Source organism: Hipposideros armiger, unplaced genomic scaffold (assembly GCF_001890085.2).
Source record: "Hipposideros armiger isolate ML-2016 unplaced genomic scaffold, ASM189008v1 scaffold_1053, whole genome shotgun sequence".
Lineage (NCBI taxonomy): Eukaryota > Metazoa > Chordata > Mammalia > Chiroptera > Hipposideridae > Hipposideros > Hipposideros armiger.
Window position 1 is genome coordinate 320,365 of NW_017732403.1, and position 12,873 is coordinate 333,237.

The window sequence follows — 12,873 nt, forward strand, 5'->3', positions numbered from 1 at the left end:
AAAAAAAAAAGGATAAATTGGACTTATCAAATTTTAAAACTTTTGCTCTATGAAAAACCCTGGTAAGAGAATGAAAATTCAAGCTGCAGTCTACAAGAAAATATTTACAAACCATATATCTGACAAAGAACCCATATCTATCAAAATATATAAAGAACTCTCAAACCATTTTATTTGTAACAAAACAAACAATCCAACTTGAAAATGGGCAAAAATCAGGAAAAGACATTTTACTGAAGAGGATAACAAAGATCATGGCAAATAAGCACATGAAAAGATGTTCAACTTCACAGGCTATTAGGAAAATGCAACTAACATCATTAGCCATTAGGGAAATGGGGGAACTGGGTGAAAGGTACGCAGGACCTCTCTGGATACTTTCTGCAAATCCCGTGAGTCTTTAATTATTTCAAATGAAAAAGGTAAATAGAGGAGTTACACTGAAATATAAGAAATTGCCTCAGCTTTCAATCATCAGTAGAAAGACTATAATCTTATAAAAATGAATCAAATCTTTAGAACAGAAATATACAGTTAGAAAAAAAGAATGTTATAGTATAAAAACTATAGAGAGGATAAAATATATAAATAGTATTTTTAGTTTTAAATATTTAGTTTTAAAATGAGCATTTACCTTAGATTTGTCATCACCTGAAGCTTTTGTGGCTTCATTCAGAGGGACAGCCCCATGTTCCCTTGCCTCTTTGAAAAGTTCATTCACAATTTTCCCAGTTGAGGGTCGAACTATATGTAATCCACTGTATTCATGTTCACTTGAATAAAACCTTTGAACATCAGTTTGTGAATAAAACTTAGAATACAGACATAAACTACTTTAAAGTAAAAAGCTACAGTCTTAGAAAGTAACTTTTATTTTAAAAAATACCAGAGGGAAGAGGGGAGAGAGATGGTAGAAGAGGGTAAAGGGAGTCAAATATATGGTGATGGAAGAACTGGCTCTGGGTGGTGAGCACACAATGTGATATATAGATGATGTATTATAGAAATGTACACTTGAAACCTACATAATATTACTAACCATTGTTACCTCAATAAATTTAATTAAAAAATAATTTGTATGCCTTCTGTGGGAATATTTAAAAATAGGATTAAAGAATTAAACAGTAACCGCTCATACAGTTTCTCATGGAGTTGACGGAGATTCTTGTAGCAAGTTCAGCATCTGGCATGAGAACTGGCTTGTTTCTTCCTCCCTCGCCCTTTGCAATTGCTTATTAAATGCATCTCTTTCACAACTTAAGCACTTCTGTTGTGCGTGGGGTGGAGCAGTTTAGACAACCAGAAGCTAAGTCTCTTCTCCTGAGGAATCCACACTCAGTAGGGACCTAGTCAGTAAAGAGACTTCTAGATTTAGATCGTGAACATCTAAATCTAGACCACAGAGCTATACATAGAGGGTTTACGCCTCAGAGGTTTTTGGACTGAAAAATTACAATCCCCTGTGTTAAAGGTAAATAATTTAGACCACAAAATTTTCAGTGAATAAACTATGTAGTAACTGATTTCTACTCTGATTCCAACTTCATAATGGTCCTTGGGAACATAAAAATTTACACAAGATTAGTACCCTATTTTATCTTTTAAGACTTTTTTTTTTCAATCAAGAATAACGGAAAGTACAACCAATGAAGTATCAACATGGAGTCTTCCAGTATAAGATGACAATCAGAGCTCATGTGCTTAATTACCCATTCCCTTCAATCCAGTTTCAAATTTGCACTGAACTGACTCACCAAACAAAACAAAGGGGGTAAACTGTATCAGCTCTGGAGACTAAGAATGGAGGTCACCTTCAGACTGCCTTGAAAATTAGTATGTGCAAACTGAGCAGAAAGAGGGGAGGGCAGACCAGCTCTCACTCAGCTCACTGTAAGTGGAGGAAAAATCCACCTGGGGAACAAGTGGACAGCAGGAAGCAGAACCCACTGACGTGCGGCTGGCTCGCAACTGCTGAGGCGCGGTTGGCGGTGGATGTGGGGCGGCCTCCACCCTGCCAGTGCTCTGGAGAAGTACACTGAGGCCCCAGTTTACCCAGAGCGGAGGCCAATCGAAGCCTTCCTGCCAAGCTTATACTCAGAGAGCCCAGGGCACCAAGCAGGCCGAAGGCTGCCTGGCACAGCTGGCTCTTAAGACAACGGTTAGTGTTAGAAGGAGCTCGATAGCAGATAATTCTAGGTAGCCATAAGAAAAGAAGAAGAGAAAGGGAAAGGGAGTGAGAAAGGAAAGAAGGGGAAAGGGAAGGAAAGAAAAGGAAAAGAATAGGAAAAAACCTGTAGCTCTTCCGTTCCCTGTCCCATGTCTCTAATCGGGCAAAATACAACTATAAGTTCCTTGTTATCTTGGCTGTGGTGAGTAAGACCTCATAGGAAACCAGACATAGGAAAAGGTTTACTAGCGTCTTTATGGTTAAAGCTTTTTTATTACCTGTTTAAGAAATCTCTGCCTACTTCAAGGTCATAAAGATTCTCTATTTTCTTCTAGGAGTTTTATTGTTTTCCTTTTATATTTAGATCCACAATCCATCCACTTCTCCTCTTTTATAATTAAGTATAACTATATTTTTGACTCATATTCTCTATTTAAACTCATCTGGTCATCAAAATATTTGTCCATGCTCATGAATAACAAACTCCTCTACACAGATGCCTCTTAAATACATGTTTTTAGCATCCTCTTACTCTTGTATGGTTTATTGCTGAATTTAAAAGCCCCTACTTGAATCAAGCTCATCTCTCCAAAACTAAACTTATCATCCCATTAACAATCACATTTTTTCCTGTATCTCAGAATAAGAACCTTTAAGACTTCTCTCTTTCCCATTCCTGACTCCCTATATCCCATGTTATCTAGTTTCTACAATACATTTTTTGAAAGTATCACACATAGACTTCACCCTTTCTCTTTTTCATTGATGCCTCTCTAATCCCAAATTTTACATTCCTTAGATTACCACAATTGTTTTCTTCTTGATTTCTTTGTATCCTCATCCTGTTCTTCCCATTACGATTACTTTTATACTGTATCACCAGTCCTATTTTCCTAAATGTATATAATAATAGCTAATATTTATCAAGGGGTAACAATGTGCTTATTTAATCCTCATAACAATGGTATTATTCTCATTTTACAGATAAGAAAACTGAAACTTAGGGAATTTAAAAAACTTGAATCTATTGGCAAAACCTTATTAGAACACAGAAAAAAATATATAACTGAGGGTTACCTATCTCTAGAATCAAAGCTTTTATCATCATGTATAGCGTTTTTAATCATAAAATTTACATTAAAAAACATATACTGACTTTCCAGTGCCTTCTACACAAGAACAACTCTCCTTGGCTGGCTGTCTATAAAGTACCTGTATCCAGGACTGGCTACATCATCTGTGGGTCCAGTGCCAAATGAAAATGCTTCTCTGGGTTCAAAATTTATTAAGAATTTCAAGAGAGTAATAGCAGAGCATGAAACCCAGCATGAGGCCCTAAGCCTGGGCTCTGGGTGACTGCACAGGTCACATGTCCGTGAAGCCCACCCTGGCAGCACTCCATCCGTGTAACCGTATTTGCCACTAGTCTACTAAAGTTCTGCTGGTTCCTTTTCCGATCCTTCTTGTCATCTGTATAATTTTTTCCTCTGTGTCATTTGTTCCTGGAGTTTTATTTGTCTTCTGTGCTTGCTTATCTATATCCTAATAACCTTTTAAGGCCCAACAAAGTACCAACATTGTGCTAGAAGTCTTACACACTTTATCTCATTTAATTCCTAAGGCAATATGACTGTATAATGACTTGTAGGGATTTTTTTAAGTTCTCACATTTTTGAACAAGGATACTTGTTCAAAAAATTTTTAAAGTTCTATCTGTGATATATAACTTTTTGTGGATGAATATGTTATAGCAGGTTTTAGGCTATATTCTGAGAGTTTTTCTGTAGATTTTGTTCTTCCTCTTGTAAATAAAAACATACACCACATTATGGTTGGAGTTTCAGACAGTGGAGATATATTAGCTTAATGACAATGAGCAGATAAATGTTCTGATACCTAATACTGTCCAAGAAGGTGGACCATGGAAATAAGCACTGTTTTCTGTACTAAACAAAGCAGTAGCCATGTAATGAAACTGGGCAAATGTCAATATTGAATATGAAATCAAAAGGATTGTATACTTAGTATCAGAAAATATCATACTTAGCAAAAAAAGATTGTCAATAATTTGTTTTACATTCCGTTTTAAGCAGATTGAACAGCTTAAGGCTCAATCGATATCATTCACGGCAGCATTTCCTTTTGGATACGTAAACAATTCTAGAGATCAAATCCGACGCACAATGACCTTAACAATTGCATTATGAAATTACAACTACTAATGGCAACATTGTTTCAGACAGTATAAAAGAGAAAAAAATTCATTAAAATATGTTGATTATATTTGAATAGCAAGAAAAGTATTAATACACTAGTCCTACTATAAAAAATCAAATTAGTCAAATATCTTGACTTGTTTTGTCAGGAACAAATTTAAGTTATTCAAAATATGCTCAAATTGGGCAAACAATGGCCAAATAGTTATGAGAAAAACTTTGGTACATAAATATTTTAAGTATTTTCAAAACTTTGGAGGATGTATAAATTAAGGAAGCAGTAGTATATTATATATTCTACATATATGTATGTCTACACATATATGTCAAATAAGAATTAAATGAAAGGACAGGATATTCAAACAGGGCCAAGATACCAACCTGCAGAGTACAAGGGAAACTGTACCTTACAATGGAGTGATGTGGTGGTCAGCACCTTAACCAAGTGAACATGTCACCAATAGTGGGAAAACCTGAAATTATATGGCTCCTGATGTGATATAATAAACAGCAGACAATATCACTTACTAGTATTGTTCACAAATAGGTTTAACAAGAGTCTAATCATGAGGAAACAATGACCTTGAATGTGGGACATTTTACAATACATCTGGCCTAGACACTTCAAAGAAGTCAATGTACTAAATTTTAGATTATATAGATGAGCGAAAAGCGAACAACTAAAGGGGGGAATTCTCTGGAATCAGACTCCAAAGTAGCATAATCAAATGGAATGCACGGCGCTTGGTTGGATCCTAAAAGCCAAAACGGCTCTAACAGATATCTGACTATGGACTATATACTAAATGATTTAATAAAATCACCATTCATTTACTAAGGTGTGATATGTTATCAAGGCTATAAAAGCATGTGTGCTTCTTATTAGGGGATGCGTGCTGAAGTATGTAGGGGAGAAGTGTAATGATGGCTGCAATATACTTTCAAACAGCTGAGTAAAAGAGCGCTTGCATGGATGTAATACTGTAACTCGTTAACAACGGGTGACTCTAGGTGAAGCATATAGTCACTGTATTATTACTTTGATTATCTATGGGTTTGAAAATTTGTAAATTAAAAGTTAGGGGCAAAATTATAAATATTCTTCTTCCTTCTTAAGGTCCAAAAAGATATGTCATTTTTATCTCCCCTACAGAAAGGAAGGATGTTGAGCAGTGACAAACAAAAAAGGAAAAACAATTTTTAGTGAATTTTTCAGCTTTTGGTAAAACAAACTTTATGAGAATGAGATATAATGGGAAAATTCAAGTTTTTTCCCCAGAAATGATATTTGCAGTACTAAAAAGACGTTAATGAAGATATTCCTGGAAACAAGAAAACTTGTGGCAATAAAATATACCTGGGTCTCATCTCTTAAATCTTCATGGCTGGTTCTTTTTATAGTTCAAGGATTTTAGCAATAGTAAATACTGTCTAAGAGATCCCTTATTAGATGGGCCATCATCCAATGGAAACAAAGACAGATTCCTGAAGTTACAGAATCTTAAATGGACAACAAAAGACACACAGAGGCTCCGTGGATGGGCTTTAACAAACAACTGACAAACCCTTAAAAACAACTGACAAAATTATGTATAAATGCTGTTTTGCAGGGAAAAGGGCTGCAGCTTTCATCAGATCCTCAATGAGTCTTATGACAGCAAAGAACCATTGTGCCCATAAAAATACTATTCAGTATATAATTCTATGATGTCTACCAAAATATTAGGTATTTAAGATAATGTTTCCATAAGTTTCTTCTAACTTTCTATTAGTTTTAGGAATAGTACCTAAATAATATGTATTTTAAGAAATTATAGATTTTTAAAAAATTCCGGGCCAGCCGAGTGGCTCGTTGGAACGCCAGCTCTGAGCAGCAGGGCCTGGGTTCAGATTCCACATGAGGGCCAGTGACGCTGCGCCCTCTACAGCTAAGATGGTGAACAACAGCTCAACCTGGAGCTGGGCTGCCAAGAGCCGCCGTGAGTGGCCGTCCAGTGGCCAGCAACCAATCTGCCTCACGCAGGAAGAGCGCAATGATAACACCAACATGGGCCAGTGAAGCAACGTCCTCCACAACTAGACTGAAGAACAAAAGGACAGCAACTTGTCTGTTCCCCTTCCCCGATTCCCCAAAGCTGTTCCCCTCCCGCAATTCCCCAATAAAATCTTTAAAAAAAATAAATATCCGAGGCAATTTAAAATAATTTGGGATTAGTGAACTAAAAAGGGACACAATATTTAAAAACAAGACAAAAACAAAACAAAACTTACCTTTGAGGTGGTGTTCGTGGGCTTTTAAAGACTGCAGCTTTAGGCCTATCAGGTTTGGAAGATTTACATTTCACTTCATCTTCATACAATTCTGCCAGGGCCAACTGTAAAACAACAGATTTGTTATAAAATATAACATTAAAAATAAACTGTTTCACACAACTAGAAATGATCCGCAGAATATTCACTTGTAACTCCATAGTAAAAGGTTCTAAGGAAAAACGAAGGCTTCTGCTTCAGATGATGACTCCCTGCTAAAATAAAACCACTGCATCTCTCATTTTAGAAAACTAACCAAATGCCACATATGTTAGACTAAATTAAAGTTACAGTAATTATTTATTTTCAAATAATTATTCAACAATAATTATTGTATGTATTTGGCAACAGATCATTTCCAAAGTTGAACCCACAATTCTACAATCCTTTTAAAAATACCTGAAGATGTTTCACACCAATGTCAACTTGCTCGTTAGAGCTCAAAAATTATTTCATTTAGCTGTTAAAGTTTTCAAAATTCAAACACATAAAACAATTTCAAAATTATTCTATTTAAAAGTGTACCACACATATAAATTTCATAGTTTAGGAAAATGAGCCACTGAAAAAAAAAAGATAATGAATTTTATATATATACACACACACACTACACACACACACACACACACACACACACACAGAGTCTGTATAACTTCTAGAAAGCAATACTACCAAATTATGTATTATATCAATAGATATACAGCTGGGAATCTTCGAAATGAAATAAAGAAAACATAGGTCTTGAAACTGGAATTTAAAAAAAAGCTATCCAAACATTTCAATATTGTTTGAGCTATTTTGTTTTCACTTTTGATATCTTTGGACAACTCAGAAACCTTCCTATTCAATTAAAATTGGCATGCCATAATCTTTTGGAAATATTTTGGGGAAAAAAACAAACAGCAAAACAAAAAAGCCCAGATAAAGTGCTCCTTCCAGAAACACGAGAGGCATGAAAACTATCTTCAGGGCTTCTTTCCTCAGCAGGAAAAGAACAGGAAATTGGGGCAAAGTTAATTCTTTGAAGATGCTACTAATCAACTTTTAAAATACATACACAAGAAAGCAAAAATGAAAGGCTTTATTTTTCCTCCCTACGTCTTTTACCCTCACCCACCCCCATACACATCAACTTTCTTATTTCTTTTTCTTAACTTTCACATTTCTAACAGCAATTTTGCTAGACATCCTAGTTATAAAAGTGCTTCATAATCTGAAAGAAATGAATTAAACCCTAACTCATTGTATGACGTTGGGCAACATTTTTAACTTCTCTGAGGCTTAATTCCCTCATATTTAAAAATCTATTAAAAAACTGCCTGAGAGGGCTGTTTTATGGAATGCATAATGGGTGTGAAGCACAAGACAAGTGCTACATCACTCGAAGATATTATTAAAAAAAAGTTTAATAATGATTACATCAGGGTTTCATTTTCCTTCCTGCAGTGTTATCTATATATGTCCTATGGCCTTGCCTACCCTATCCCCTCAAAGAGCGAGATTCACTCTGACTGACAACTTGGGCCGAAAAGTTTTCAGAAATTTTACCTCCCTGAAATCTCTTCCAAACAGTATTCCTTTATGGGTTTCCTCCTGAGCTGATTATATTATTTTGGCTTTCTGAATTACTTTTATGCTATTCCTTTTCCCATCAATGGAAATGTTATCTGTATTCCAAAGATCCATTTCAGCAACCTTCATGAAGCCTTTCCTAATTTTCTTAACTCAGTGATATTTCTTTTCTAAATTCCCATAGCACATGCTATCCTATTATTGATGTTTATATTAAATATTATATTGTCATCACTTGTGTACTTTTCTTACTATTTTATGTTAGGTTTTTTGCTTTAAGGTTTGCATTAACCTGATCAATCAAATAATTTTCTTCTGTGAATTAAATGAATAAAGCAAATAATGCCTTTTGAACCCTTGGGATGTGGGGTAATATATTAACAAAATAGGAATATGGAGAAAATTGTATTAGTGCAGGGAGTCCACCTACCTGCAAGGTTCTCATCAGTAATGGTGCACCATTAATTTAGAGGACAATAAATGATACTTACAGGGAATTAATGCCAGGAGTCATGATCTCCCTGTAGCATCACATAGCATAAGTTCATTAGGAAATATTCCAAAGAAATTTAATTTATATTATTTGACATAGCAAATGACACCACATCAGCAGAGGAAATAATTATTTAAACGGATCAAAATAAATTGAAGTACTGGTCAAAACCAATAGAACAGAAACCACAAAATCTCAGTCAAATAAAGAGATAAAAACATGAGCACTATGAAGTAATAATGCACTGTGAATTTCAGGAGTGTTCCACAAGTGAAACAATTAGATTATGAAGATATTTCAGTTACACAGGGAGAATAAAGTATGTATGTAAGCAGTGATAATCTTTTCTTTAGAATCTGAAATGTGAAGAACATGAAAAGTAATTGAGAATGAGGAAATCAAGTATACAACATAAGATTAAAAGTACTGGAATTGTCAGTCTTAGAGTGACAACAGCCAGAAGGTATAATACTGATTTTTATACAGAACAATAAGATCAGCCTCACCTGGGGTCCCTTGAAAAATGCAGATGCGCAAGCCTCACCCTAGACCTACTGACATAGAAACTCTGGGGTTCGGCCCAGTAATCTGCACTTTAACAAGCCTTTCCGCTGACTATAACGCACACTAAAATTGAGAACCAACGATATACAACAGGATTAGCGTACTTGTGACAACTGTAACATAGTATCAGATAATCTTATTTTCTCACTTATACACTAGAACTCCCTCTTTGTCCCACTCAAAGCCCAATCCTAACCCTAATAAGTACTGAGGTTAATCTTAATTCCCTCCACTCAAACTCCAACCTATAAGGAAATACAGAATTAAGAACAGAAATATTTTTTTTTCATAAATGGGGCAGAAGCATGCATAAGGTAATTAAATACCTGAACCTACTGTTAAACCTAAGTGTGTGGATGGATGAGGGGCACGAGAAGAGACAAAGATCTCTGAAAATGTTCACAAATATAATGAATACTGAGGTGTTTAGGGTTAGAATGTCACCAACAAACCTGTCCCAAACTTCCCCACAGAGTGTTTCCCAATATGGGGGGAATGAAGGGAGCTAAGATCTACTCTCGGTTTGATATTCACAGATTTCTGCAGTTTGAAAATCAGAGGCTCATAGTGCTGGGAGGTTTTCTGGGAGACAACTATCAATCTTTCCCCTTTTGAGAAATGGAGAAATCTCTCCTGATTTAGATGCTGACAAACCCTACACTATGTGGCTGCTAAGATATACATATTTAGCGGTACTTTTGCTGTTCCAATTAGTAATACATTACCCTTTTTCTTCTGTAATTAATACCTTGACAGATTGACTCTCAGAGCAAGCTATCAGAAAAATAGTAAGTATCTACTGAGAACCGCACTACTGGGTAACTCTTAAAATAAGCATGACTAGATTAAAACAATAACAAGATAATCCAAAACTAATCAATATCCAAGAAACCAGTCAGGGAGAAGAACATTAACCAATTCTTTTAAACCTTTGATACATACTCTATTTCCTCATATGTTATCACTCGTTTCCAGGTTTCTTTGCAAGTTCTTCACATTCTTATTAAATCCTGAAGGAAAGATTATCAATACTGAGTGTCTGATATACCAACTCACATTCATAAAAAAGTCAGTTGCTAACCTACCTACCAGAAAGTAGATAGATGAAAAAAAAAATCCCTATCTTCTAAGTGACAGTGGAAACAAAGGCACTCTCACAATTAGCGTCATCTACCAGATGACGCTAGATATCTCTAATCATTAATCATATATTAATCCACGGGATTCTCTGTAAACTTGCCAAGTATCAGGTGATCATTAACCAAACTGTCCTCATTGTTCACATAAAAAGGGATTCAAATTAGAGAAAGGCCGGCCGAGTAGCTCAGTTGGTTAAGAGTTAGCTTAAGAGCGCGAGCTCTGAGCAACAGGGCCGCCGGTTCGATTCCCACATGGGCCAGTGACACTGCACCTGAGCTGAGCTGCCACTGGATGGCTCAGCTGGTGACAGCACGTGCTCCTCACAACAAGGCTGCCTGTTTGATAGTGGGCTATGCCCGTCCGCAAGTAAGACTGAACTCTCGGCACCTTGAGCTGAGCTGCCGCCAGGATTGCTCAGTGGATACAGCACGCGCTCTTAACAACAAGGCTGCTGGTTTGACTCCCACATGGGATTGTGGCTACGTCCACCCGCAACTAAGATTGAACACAGCACCTTGAGTTTAGGGGCCACGAGATGCCGATGGGCAGCCAGATGGCGACTGGCGCCCTCCACAATGAAGACTGAAGAACAACTTGGCTGGTCCCCTTCCCCAATTCCCCAACACTGTTCCCCTCCCCCAACTCCCCAATTTAAAAAATAAATAAATAAGAGAGAGATCATTAAGTTACACAGTTTTAACTTTAATGGCATTAGAATGGACTAACTAGTGAGTTCCTTTAAGGGAAAAGAAACCAAATATTTACCAAGCAAGTACTGGGGCCAGGATAATATGGGAGTCATGCACAGGCACTTTATAGATGTTACTTTATTTCATCCTTGACACACTAACATCACCCCTAGTTTACAAATAAAGACTGAGGATGAGAGAGGTTAAGGCATTTCTTCTATATTCATGCAACTACTACTATAAGTGGCAGGGCCAAGATGCAAACCGAAGTTGGTCCAACCAGAAACTCATTTTCCCCCCAACATCCCATGCTGCCTCTTAGCAATGGTGGTCTACAATAGAACAGATGAAGCAGATGATAGTTTCCCGGTCCTTGATTCTCTTTACTACTACTGAATTGACATAGGGGCACTGGAACTATTCTATATTCAGTGCATCTCGTAAACTGACGCTGATCTCTCCATTCTCATTTTATCAATTCCTCATTTTATCCACTGCTTATTTGGGCACTCACTCATACTCCATCTTAAAATGTTATATTAAATACATTCATATCTTATTTCTGCAAAAAATAGGTAGAAATGCCTTTTACACTTCTACCCCTTTCAACAGTGTCCAGCACCAGTGTCAACTGTGGATCTGATGTCCCCTTTCTCTCGGCATTCCCCAGGGCTTAGCAGGACATTACATGGCCGGTGGTCAACATGTACGTTCAGAGAGGTAGAATAAAGGTGTGACTCTAAAAGTAACAGAACTTTTCTACCAAGGCTGTGGATTCAGTGTCATTTATTTTTAATTACAGCTCCTTATGGATGTGTTTACCTGTTGAATTTTATCAATGATCTTCCAAGGAGAAAGAAAGAAAGAAAAGGCCTAAAACGAGCAAAGTAGTGTTAAGCATCTGATAAAACAAAATTTGGTGCACTCCTATTTAAATACCTAATGTTGATACCCTATAACATTACAAAGCTTTATTTCCCCGTTCCTCATTTGCGATGTTTTATAGACTGGAGCTTTTACAACTAGACTGTGCAGCCGTAGGATGGAATACTTTAGTTCAACCTTTAAAAGGAAAAAGCAACCTGATATAAAGGAACCATATATATGTATGTAATCAAGACAGAACCAGCATCCAAGACAAGATCAAGCCAGCGCACCTGTTATTACTTTCAAGTGACCGCCGATCTCCCCACGGCCGTAGTAAAGCTTTCTTCCGCAGCAAGTCTCCTGAAGGACGCATCAACCGGTGAACCCCTCAACTGAGCCCACCAAATGCCATTCTAAATGGACAGGTGCTTGAGTTGCAAACGAGGTGTTGGGGAAACGCACAGCTGTTTCCGCGAACACCGCTGCACGCTGAGCCGCGCTGGGGAGGCTGTGGCGCGGGAAATCACACTTGTCACCAGACTGGGTCTGGGGACAGCTCCGCCGAGGCCAGAGGCCGCCTCCGACACGCCCCCGCCCGCGCCTTCACGCCCCCGCCAAGCCCCCGCGCTCAGTCGCTCGCCGCACCTGCAAGTCCCGTGCGCTCGGGGGCCGCGGCCCGGATGACCTCGCGTCCTGCTCCGCAGGGTCGGCGTCACCGCCTTCCGCCATCTTTCAGCCGCTCGCCGGCGCCTGTGGCCAACGCGCTTCGCGCGACTTCCGGGGCCGGTTGCCAGGCAACCGCGGCGTGGGTGGGTGTCCTCGCGCGCCCCCGCTACCCCGGTGCCCTCGCGCGCG

General features: G+C 37.9%; 1 protein-coding gene across 1 annotated transcript in view; it reads right to left on the minus strand.

Moving 5' to 3' along the window:
- Positions 1–12,873, minus strand: part of UBXN2B (UBX domain protein 2B) — a 28,146-nt gene extending 15,273 nt beyond the window's left edge. The window contains exons 1-3 of the mRNA XM_019631900.1: positions 12,664–12,873; positions 6,655–6,758; positions 635–785 (exon numbers count right to left, since the gene is read on the minus strand). Of these exons, the coding sequence (XP_019487445.1) occupies positions 635–785; positions 6,655–6,758; positions 12,664–12,747 (339 nt within the window). The 5' untranslated portion in view covers positions 12,748–12,873. The remainder of the gene's footprint in view (positions 1–634; positions 786–6,654; positions 6,759–12,663) is intronic.